This window comes from Erpetoichthys calabaricus, chromosome 11 (assembly GCF_900747795.2).
Source record: "Erpetoichthys calabaricus chromosome 11, fErpCal1.3, whole genome shotgun sequence".
In the NCBI taxonomy this organism is placed as follows: Eukaryota; Metazoa; Chordata; class Cladistia; order Polypteriformes; family Polypteridae; genus Erpetoichthys; species Erpetoichthys calabaricus.
Window position 1 is genome coordinate 44,322,603 of NC_041404.2, and position 12,089 is coordinate 44,334,691.

Here is a 12,089-nt window from a genome sequence, read left to right on the forward strand (position 1 = left end):
GGATGCACCTGAGCTCAATTTTGAGCTTCATGGCAAAGGCTGTGAATACTTATGTACATGTGCTTTCTTCGTTTTTTTATTTTTAATAAATTTGCAAAAACCTCAAGTAAACTTTTTTCACGTTGACATTATGGGGTGTTGTGTGTAGAATTCTGTGGAAAAAAATGAATTTAATCCATTTTGGAATAAGGCTGTAACATAACAAAATGTGGAAAAAGTGATGCACTGTGAATACTTTCCGGATGCACTGTATGTGCTTGTACAAATGATGGTGGGAACTGATAATCTAAATTGGTTTAGAATTAAGTGCTGACAATAATTGGGCTAGTGACCTGTCTAGGGTTGTGTCACACCTTGCACCAGTGGCATTAGCACACTATGCCCTAATCTGGATTAGCAGGTTAGCCATCAGGTGGAGTATTCTCTTACTCCTCAAAAGATTATCCTTTCCTAAATATTTAACACACAGTGTGGCCATATTACCAGTAAGGGAAATCAGCTCTTACCTCACATTTTGCATGTGTTTTAGGCCTTCACTCACAGTTTTATAGCAAAATATCAACATGTTTTAATGTTATCTAATATGTGTTGGTTACATAATACAGCAAAGTTCCACAAATTTAAGGTTTATTTGATGGATTCTTGTAGTCATGGAAACAAGTTGCTATTAATTGGCATCAAAAGAGCAGTTGCCAAGGAAATGTCGAAAATCTGTTGCTCATTGGCTGTTGAAGCAAGCAGTTGCTCTGGGAAACATTGCAGAAACCTGTAAGTTCAGTACGCGCGCATTTGTGAGCGCGCGAGGGAGAGAGAGAAGGAGAGCGAGCGGGGAGATGAGGTTGTCATAGAAACCAGGCTGTGTATCTAAGAGAAGGCTCACGAGGATTGGAGGAGGAAAAACGCCAGTCGGCCGATACAGGAGCAGGACTGTCAATCATACAGCATCTCCCTCCAGTTGAGAGTGCAGCGATAGAGACGTACGGTGGAGCGCCGGACACTCTGCGATCATCGGCATCTCTCAGAAAAATAAAAGCAAGATACGCTTTGAGTCATGGCAACCATAACGTGCACCAGATTCACCGAGGAATACCAGATGTTCGAAGAATTGGGCAAGTAAGTTCATAAAAGAGAGTCGTAAAATGTCTCTAAAGTGTTTTAGTGTTCAAGACTGAACAAATGGTAACAATAAATTAATTAGTTCTGATGAGACAGGTAAGGTGAGCTAAGCCGTACCTTGGAGCATGGCATGTCATCACACAAAAGAACGCACGTTGTAGCTTAACAAACCACAAAAAGGCCGGTGCGACTAAGGGGTCCCGACTGACTGTTTTCAAACTGCAGTGCAGCTTACCTGGAGAGTGCGAGCGAGGATGCCGCGGGATATTTAAAGAAGTCCACCGAGGCAGAGTCGTAAAATAACGGTAGTTAGAGCCGCGAAAAAAGAAACGCGCACACGCGACAGCGCTGCAGTTACATTTCAAGATGGCAAGAACGATACGCGCAGATCCTAACAAACTGGACGAATTAAAACCCCTTCTCGCTAAAAATCAACTCTTATGTTTACCGCACCGCAGATTTACCTTTTTTGAAAGCGTTGAGAAATCGAGTCACTTCAGTGCACCCAAAATTTCTGGCTTCGGGGAATGCTGTTTAAAGGTCTGGAGTGGGCACTAAACTCTTATGCCAGTTGCAAGATTTCGCCAGACGTTAGCTCGTCGTGTATGTGTTGGGCTGCCATAAAACAAACATCTGAAAATTCTTTATTCGCTTTGCCGTACAGCAGCCGATCAAATAGCAAGGGATACAAGGCAGAAACTGACCCGGGACGGTCGCACAGGCTCTCAAGCTCCCATACACCCGGTCAAGTTTCGAGGCAACAAGTATAATATGGGAGCAAATTTCCCCGAATACGGACTGAAAACAAATAATCCTACACACATTATCACTCCATATGTACACATCCGACACTTACAGTTTTTAAAGACTTATTCTATCAATTGGATCGGCGTACTGACTTACACATTGTGCGAAATCGGTAAGAACAATGGGGACGAATTATCCTCTTGAAATTTTGAAAAACCAGACTGCTGTTTGGACTCTCGATAAATCTTGCATGTAAGTGACCATCTCAACACTTCTCGGTCCGCTTGACAAAAAGGCTCTGAAGGCATCCACATCCCAGCGCACTTTAAGGAATATCGATTATCTCCGCTTTTACCTCAGCACTGCAAATCGCCAATGTTAAGTTAGATCTTGTTGTGTCAAACTAACATTTTAAAGTGTTTGGAGGGTGTCGTTGTTTTCACACGTACACTTCTAAGTGTTCATTTAACAACTGCTATTTTGCTTCGCTTGTTTCGCCAATTTACATTCATGCTACTTCACGGTAGCTTCTAGGGCGGCGGCACGGTGGCGCAGTGCTCCGAGTTGCTGTCACACAATTTCCAAAACGTGTACTTAACTCGACTCCTGTCACTAAAGCCTGTCCCCTTTCTTCCTGTGTATCTTCTTTCCAAGATGTGCATGCGAGTTTAACAGGAGGCTCTTGTGTTGGCCCGAGTGAATCGGCGGGGCTCTTAAAATTTACGAGTCGACAGTGGCACTTGGCGCAGTGATAGCCTCGCAGTAAGGAGACCAGGGTTCGCCTCACGGTGTCCTCCCTCCATGGGTTTAGTGGTTCGTCATAAGTCCCATTGCTTGACAAAGAATCGTTTAATTCTGGGAAAGGTTCTTTGCATGTGAAATTGGTTCTTTAGGCTTTCTGAAGGTTCCTAACTTGTGGAAAAAAAACTAACTTTTTAAGGTTAGCGTATGCAGCATTTTAAAAATCACAAACCCATTAGGGTTGTACACATCTGTTATCATCTATTCATGGCTATCATGGAGCCTGTTACAGATCCAAATAAATAAAAGGTTTCTTCTGGAACCTTTTTGTGGATGAGAACCAAAAATGGTTCCCCTGTGGCATCGCTCTGAATAAACTTTACTTTTGATCTGGCGACTTTATGAGACCGTGACATTTCGACACGGCCTATTCTGGTTTGATTTGAGTGCCGTTCTATCGGCTCAGAACATGTTTTAACTGGACATTTGAATCCATTAAATTAACCCCATAATGTATTTACTTACATTACAATACATCGGAACATTAATCCTCTGTAGAAAGCAGCCGTAATTTGCACAGCAGTTAACGTCGACACTGCGCACCTATGTTCACGTGATATTTTAAACGCTTTAATTCCAGTGGCCAGCGGTGGGTTGGCGCCCTGCTCAGGATTGGTTCCTGACTTGCGCCCTGTGTTGGCTGGGATTGGCTCCAGCAGACCCCCGTGACCCTGTGTTCGGATTCTGCGGGTTGGAAAATAGATGGATGGATGGATAATTCCAGTGTCACAATCCGGATCGGCGACAGAATGGTGCACAGCGTTTTCGGAAGTTTTTAAGTCTGGCCTGAAACGAATACCTTAGTTAAACACTTCGGTAAATGCGCAACTATCAACGCCCAAATGTATTACCGACTGCGCCCATCCAGTTTCCAAACCTGCTAGCATAGAAGGGTCGCGTGGAAGCGGTTTTTAAAGTTTTTAGATGTCCGCTGTGTTCGTTTTAGTAGACAAGTTGTACATATAAACATGGGGTTTTAAAATTGCGGAGCAATCGCACCCCTAATTTGATTTTAATATTTGTTTTTGAAATGGAAGCAGCGTTCACTTCTCGAATTGGAAATTATCCATGCCACGACTGCAGAGGCCATGCCTGTTTGGCTATTTTATATGGCACAACAAGCCATTTCACAAAGCTCGGCACACTTACAAAAGATGGAAGAATAGTTCAGAAAAAAATTACCGTGAAATTTGACAATAAATAAATAATAACAACACGAAATATGAGTATAAATAATTAAATGTGTCACAAAATATTTCTTTATTTATTATTTATATATCTATTTATTTCACTTTCAAGCACACAAAACGAAATAAGCCTTGAAATGAAACCTGTCACACTCCTCAAAGTTCAGATGGCGAGAGTACTGTTTTTTTAATTGGTAAGTAGTCGGTAGAGCGTGCGTGAACCTTCGGATATCAGGTGCTACTTTCTAATAACAGGCACATCAGGTGAAAACTCCTAATGATGAATTAAAGTAGTTGCTCTTCACAGTAATTCTAGGCAACTTTTTTTCTGACACTCGTATCCGACGCGCACAGTCACAATTTTGAGCATGCGTAAAAACTCTCAGCCGGACACCTTTGACTCTACGGAGGATTAACCAATCACATAACAGTATTCGTTAGAGCCCGCCCTCTCAACGCAGACCAGTGAAAGTGCAGTTGTCTTTTTAGGGCTTATAGCAAGTTGAGTGTGGTGTCAATAAAATACATAAACGAAGAAATCATTCAATAAATACGCAAATCAGAAAGAAAAATGTCTTTCTGCCAAAACATTATATTTGTTTTTCAATTTTCCCCGAAGTATACCTCCATGACGTCACATCTTAAGTTGCTTAAACAATATCCAAAATGGGTTGTAACTGAGCACAAGTTTGTGAATTCATTCATTAATTCATTTTGTGGTGTGCTAACTTAACTGTTTCACTTACCTCGGACCACACGTTTAGGATCTCCGTAACCTGTAGGCGGCTCTGCTCAACCAGGAGGACATTAAACCCCAGACGTGCTCTTCCTTTGATGGTGGGTATGATAATTAAGGACCAGGTCAGACAAATTAATGAGCCGGACGAAATTTTAGTTAAACACCTCGACATAAAATTAAGATTAAAGATCTAAGGAAAGCTTGCCGGTTTTGAAATGGAAGATGAACTGTTTTACATCGGTGTTGATTCTCACACAGAAAACAATAATGCATTTATTGGCATTATGGTAATGCCGAATGTGAAACAATTCTTCTTCCTTGAAAACGCTCCACAATTCCAAAAGGGGGGATTTTGAGCTCGGCGGCAGTAGAAGTGCATACGGCTGATTAAACCCCAAGCTGACTTTGCGTAGATGCCTTACTTACAGGGAAATTTCTGCCAAAAAAATGTTTTCACTGGCAATGGATTTTGTGTCAGATGGTGTCAGCCTAGGATACCATCTGAAACGGCCGAGTGTTTAGTGTCATAATTTCAGCCTTTAATCCAGTTTTGAGCCGATGAGGAGACGAGAATAATAATAATACAAAAATGTTACTGTGAGTAGCGGCCCCTGTGAGTGTGTCCCCCGGCTCAGTCAGCACTGAGGGCAGCGCTACACTGGAAATGACATGTTAGGATAACTAAACACGGCAGTGGTCTTTCTATTATAAGGAGAAACGTGTCCCACTGTTTAGACTTCAGATTATGCTATGTTAGCTAGTACTAGGGTGTTGTACCGTGTTAGCCATTAAGTCAAGCAAAATGACACCGTTTATTGGCTAACTAAAAAGATTACAACATGCAGGCTTTCGAGGCATCTTGCCTGAAGAAGGGGCCTGAGTTGCCTCGAAAGCCTGCATGTTGTAATCTTTTTAGTTAGCCAATAAAAGGTGTCATTTTGCTTGACTTCTCTCACTATGTTAGCTATGAATTCAAGTTTATGAAGTAGAATAATTCATTCTTGTAGCGAGCATCTGAGGTAAGGAGTTAACCCCAGAGAAGTGAATAAACTGTCCACGTGTAAATAATAAAAAGGTAGTTATAAAAACATTAAACCCGTCAGATACTGTATACATGTAGCACAGTTGTAAAGGTTTTGACCATATTAAAAAAAAAAAGGAAGGCAGCGGGGTGTAGTGGTTAAGGCTTTGGACTTCAAACTGTCAAGTTGTGGGTTCAAATTTTGCCATTGTGACCCTGAATAAGTCACTCGACCTGCCTGTGGTCCAACTGGAACACTAAAAGAAATGTAACCGATTATACCCTAAATGTTGTAAGTCACCTTGGATGAAGGTATCAGCCAAATACTGTAAGTAAATGTAACAAGGGTCTTGTTCAGAAAGCGGACGCCACTTGAGACGGCCTTCCCCTCGCCCAAACACTAACCTTAAGGTCAATAAAATAGATCCCTGATGTTAAGTCACTATTTTAGGGCTAAAATGATAACAGAAATGTGAAACCTACTTATATACCTAATGTTAATTATTGTGAAACAACCAAGTAGCATACGCTCTTCTGAACAAGAGCCTGTAAAAAAAAAAATAATCTGATTTGCAGTTCCTTTATCATCACTCTTACAAATATCAGTTCTTCAATGGCACTTTACTGGGTTGTGTGGTTCCTCGTAGACTCAAAGAGACATTTCATTCATAGAAGTGTTCTTGCACATGAAATTAATTCTTTGAGCTTTGAAAAGGTTCCTAACACGTGGACAAGACACACATCTTTAACTCTCAAAAATAATGGTTCTTTAATGGCACTTTATGTTTATTTACTGGGTTGTGTGGTTCCTTGTAGAACTTTGGCTTGACAAAGCACCATTTTATTCTGCTGAGGTTTCTATGCATATTAAGTTGGTTCTTTGCGCTTTGAAAAACTTCCTAATGTCTAGAAGAAATCTGACATCTCAAATGGATGTAAATAGCAGGACTCTGTCAGATTAAGAAAACCCTGACATAGCGTGTGTTACAGTACAAGAGTCACTCAGTCAGTCTGTTTCTAACCCTCTTGGTCCTGAACAGGGGATGCTGGAGCCTAACCCAACTAGCACAGGGCACAAAGGCAGGGACAAACCCAGAACAGGACGCCTGTCCAACACACACACACACACACATCCCAGCCACACACTAGGGACAATTTAGGGTCACCAATCCACCCAGCCTGCATGTCCTCGGACTGTGGGAGATAACCCACACAGGCACAGGGAGAACATTCAAACTCCGTGTAGGGAGGACCCAGGAGGTGAACCCACAGTATGAGAGTCCTTTTAGAATCATGAGCCATTGTTATGTTGTAAATCTGTTACCATCTGTTCATAGTCATTTACTGTATGGACCCTGTTACAGATCCAAATAAATTAAGATTCTTACGGAATCAAAAATGGATCTTCTATGGCATTGCCCTGAAGACCCACTCTGGCGCCTTTATTTTTAAGAGTGATAGGATACTAACAGATTAATATAAACGTGAACTTGCTCACTCTGACTGTATGCAGCAAGACTCCTTTTTAAAATCAGGAACCCAGTGATATTTCAAATATCTGTTATCATTCATTTATGGCTACTTATGGATCCGGTTACCAATCTAAATGAAGAAAGGTTCTTTCTGGAGCCTTCATGTGAATCATTCTTTTGGGGAACCAAAACGCTTCCCCTATGGCAGAGGTGTCCAACTTGGATCATGGAGGGTAGCAGTGGCTGCAGGTTTTCCTTCTTGTGACTTTCTTTATTAGTGACCAGTTTCTTTTATTGATTGACGTCTCTTTCCTTCATTTTATTTGCCTCGTTTTTTTAAGATCCAGTTCACTTAATTTAATGGCAGGCAAACAAACATGAGATGTGAAGTGAGCCAACAGATGACCAACTAAGCCAAGGCCTCAAATTCCAACCAATTTCTTCCTTGGAAGCCAACGTTTGAGGTTCATTAAGCTCATTATTTCATTCCAGGGCTTGTAGCTGCTCTCATTCTGCCAAAGCAGAATTGTTGATTCTCTTTTGTCCGAGACCACCATCAAAATGTTTTGTGGACCTGAGCAGACCAATATTGCTGAGACCTTCACCATTCTCTTAATTTCAGATCTTTCTTGATGGGCACAGGTTAGCTGCTCACGTGTTAGCCTGTTTTGTATCTCATTATTGTTTGGCTGCTAATTAAGGAAAAAAGAAGCAAATGAGGCCGCTGAGTCTTAAATAGCAAGTCAATTAAAATTATGACCAAAGAGCTGGTCACTAATTAAGGAAAGGGTTAGATGAAAATCTACAGTTACAGCGGCCCTCCAGGATCGGAGCTGGATACCCCTACCATATGGCATCGCTCTGAAGACCCACTCGGACACCTTTAGTTGTAAGAGTGCATCTTAAGATGTGAGGCAACCGCTGTTCCTCCACTATGTTCATAGACTTCCTATTGAGTTCATTATCTGCAAATGACAGATAGATAGATAGATAGATAGATAGATAGATAGATAGATAGATAGATAGATAGATAGATAGATAGATAGATACTTTATTAATCCCAAGGGGAAATTCACTTACTCCAGCAGCACCTTACTGATACAAAACACAAAATTAAATTAAAGATTGATAGTAATGTAGGTAAAAAACAGACAATAACTTTGTATGATGTTAACGTTTACCCCCCCCGGCTGGAATTGAAGAGTCGCATAGTTTGGGGGAGGAACGATCTCCTCAATCTGTCAGTGGAGCAGGACAGTGACAGCAGTCTGTTGCTGAAGCTGCTCTTCTGTCTGGAGATGACACTGTTTAGTGGATGCAGTGGATTCTCCATGATTGATAGGAGCCTGTTGAGCACCCATCACTCTGCCACGGGATGTCAAACTGTCCAGCTCCATGCCAACAATAGAGCCTGCCTTCTTCACCAGTTTGTCCAGGCGTGAGGCGTCCTTCTTCTTAATGCTGCCTCCCCAGCACACCACCGTGTAGAAGAGGGCGCTCGCCACAACCATCTGATAGAACATCTGCAGCATCTTATTGCAGATGTTGAAGGACGCCAGCCTTCTAAGGAAGTATAGCCGGCATGTGATCAATAAATAAAAATAGAAAAATAAAAGTAGAAAAGTACACATACACATACAGTCATACACGGAGCTGCTGAAAAGGCTGCCACTCTCGGTGGCGCCGGAACTTGTCAATGCAAATGCGACACTTCCCTACCACCATACTGTACATCAAAATCTTAGCTGAGCTGGTGAAGTTATTTTTCATTGCATAATAGCACAATGTGAAACATATTATGTGTTATTATAATAACCATCCATCCATCCATCCATTATACAACCTACTATATCCTAACACAGGGTCACGGGGGTCTGCTGGAGCCAATCCCAGCCAACACAGGCACATTGAATGGCCCCCATAGCTTTTAAAGAGACAGTATATAATTTACTAATCCATCCATTATCCAACCCGCTATATCCTACCTACAGGGTCATGGGGGTCTGCTGGAGCCAATCCCAGCCAACACAGGGCACAAGGCAGGAAACAAACCCCGGGAAGGGTGCCAGCCCACTGCAGGGCACACACACACACACACACACCAAGTACACACTAGGGACAATTTAGAATCGCCAATCCACCTAACCTGCATGTCTTTGGACTGTGGGAGGAAACCCACGCAGACACGGGGAGAACATGCATACTCCATGCAGGGAGGACCCAGGAAGCGAACCCCAGGTCTCCTAACTGTGAGACAGCAGTGCTACCCACTGCGCCACCGTACCGCCCCATTATAATAACCCATAGATTTTAAAATCAATAGTCACAATATAGCAGATAATATCATACATTAAACATAAAGTGTGTGCAACGTGGCAGTTTGCTTTTTTCCAAAGGAATGTGTAATGTATAACACACCTAAATCCACCTTAATGAAAGAGTAAGTGTCTCTCTGTCTCTCTCTGTGCGTCCGTCCAGTTGGTATGTCTCTGTCAGTCCAAAAGTGGACATGTCACAAACATTTTTGGTAATAAAATGCATTGCATTTGTCATTCCAGCACATGGCGCATCACAAATGTTTTAGTAATAAAAGGTATTGTATTTGTCATTCTAGCAGATGGCACATCACAAACATTTTTAGTAATAAAATACATTGCATTTTACATTCTAACAGATGGTGCATCACAAACATTTTTTGTAATTCAACACATTGCATTTGCAATTTCTACAGATGGTGCCACACAAGCATTTATGCCAGTAAAACTAACTGCATTTGTCATTCCAACAAATGGCGCATCATAAACATTTTTAGTAGTAATATGCATGGCATTTGCAATTTCTACAGATGGTGCCACACAAGCATTTATGCCAGTAAAACTAACTGCATTTGTCATTCCAACAAATGGCGTATCATAAACATTTTTAGTAGTAATATGCATGGCATTTGCAATTTCTACAGATGGTGCCACACAAGCATTTATGCCAGTAAAACTAATTGCATTTGTCATTCCAACAAATGGCACATCATAAACATTTTTAGTAGTAACTAGAGGGCTCTGCCCCCTGCTCACTTCTCTCAACCCACCTCCAGGTTTTGGTTTACTGGATATACAATTTAAAGAGATTGTTATTTTCATGGAAATTGTTACATATGCATTATTTTCACTTTTACTTTAAAACTTATGTTAAAACAATACTTGTCCTTTATTTCCGGCCCCAGGTGTGGTTAAATCTGTTTCTCACAGGACATATAACGCTGCTTGTGTTGTGAAGGGGGGGGGCGGCTGAATGCACGCTAAGGAGATGCCGTCGGATAATCTGCTGGCTTGTTGCTGCTGCTGCTGCCTCACCGCGTGTTCTGCTTGTCGCGCTGCATGACGATCTTTTCAAAACCTGTAGAGCAGCTGTCCTTTTGCCACTTCGCACATCTGCTGCTCGCGTTGTGAAGGAGGGGGCGGCTGAATGCATGCTAAAGAGAAGCGGTCGGATCATTTGCTGGCTTGCTGATGCTGCTGCTGGCAAGCTGCGCGTTCTGCTTGTCGCTTGTCGTTGTTTTAAGGGCTAGGAGCACATGACCTGTGTCTGCCAAAAGCATTCCAACAACTGCTAGGTTAGATGTCTGTGAACTTGTTTTAAATGTTGTGTCACTGCCTTGTCTCGCGTGATGTTAAAGTGTCTCTCATGGGACGTCAAATTGTCTTCCGAGAAGATCGCGTCTCGTCTCCCTAGTCTCCCTCCAAGATTTTTTTTTATAATAAAGAGAAATGCATTGCATTTTCCATTCTAACAGATGGCACATCACAAACATTTTTTGTAATACAATACATTGTATTTGCCATTCCAACAGATGGTGCCTCATAGGCATTTATGGCAGTAAAATTAATTGCATTTGTCATTCCAATAGATGGTGCATCAGAAAGATTTTTAGTAATAATATGCATTGCATTTTCTATTCTAACAGATGGCACATCACAAACATTTTTTTGTAATACAATACATTGTATTTGCCATTCAACAGATTGCACATCACCAACTTTTCAGTACTAAAATGCATTGCATTTGTCATGCCTACAGATGATGCATTACACACACTTTTTAGTAATAAAATGCATTGAATTTGTCATTCCAAAAGACATCTTGTGCATCACAAGCATTAACATGGCTTTTATGAACCCCATGCCAAATGGCATATAACAGAGACATATGGATTGCTTGGTGCACTGCAAATGTTAATACTGAGGTCTGTGATGATTATTTAGATTTCATCCCATCTTAGTCAGGTAGCACAGCTATCAAGTTGTACAGTTTAGGTCCATAAATATTTGGACAGAGACAACGTTTTTCTAATGTTGGTTCTGTACATTACCACAATGAATTTTAAATGAAACAACTCAGATGCAGTTGAAGTGCAGACTTTCAGCTTTAATTCAGTGGGGTGAACAAAACGATTGCATAAAAATGTGAGGCAACTAAAGCATTTTTTGAACACAATCCCTTCATTTCAGGGGCTCAAAAGTAATTGGACAAATTAAATAACTGGAAATAAATGTTCATTTCTAATACTTGGTTGAAAGCCCTTTGCTGGCAATGACAGCCTGAAGTCTTAAACTCATGGACATCACCAGATGCTGGGGTTTCCTCCTTTTTAATGCTCTGCAGGCCTTTACGGCAGCGGCTTTCAGTTTCTGTTTGTTTGTGGGCCTCTCTGTCTGAAGTTTAGTCTTCAACAAGTGAAAGCCTGCTCAATTGGGTTAAGATCAGGTGACTGACTTGGCCATTCAAGAATATTCCACTTCTTGCTTTAATAAACTCCTGGGGTAGCTTTGGCTTGTATGTTTGGGTCATTGTCCATCTGTATCATGAAACAATTTGACTGCATTTAGCTGGATTTGAGCAGACAGTATGTCTCTGAACACCTCAGAATTCATTCGGCTGCTTCTGTCCTGTGTCAACATCATCAATAAACACTAGTGTCCCAGTGCCACTGGCAGCCATCACACTGCCTC

The 12,089-nt window shown here is 41.5% G+C and overlaps 1 protein-coding gene across 2 annotated transcripts in view; it reads left to right on the plus strand.

The window, feature by feature from the left end:
- Window positions 1-812: 812 nt before the first annotated feature.
- The window catches only part of camk2a (calcium/calmodulin-dependent protein kinase II alpha), a 432,468-nt gene continuing 421,191 nt past the window's right edge, over window positions 813-12,089 (plus strand). The window contains exon 1 of one of the 2 annotated variants that reach the window (XM_028813039.2): window positions 813-1,113. In XM_028813039.2, the coding sequence (XP_028668872.1) occupies window positions 1,052-1,113 (62 nt within the window). In that variant the 5' untranslated portion in view covers window positions 813-1,051. The remainder of the gene's footprint in view (window positions 1,114-12,089) is intronic. The other variant, XM_028813038.2, reaches the window with a different exon arrangement.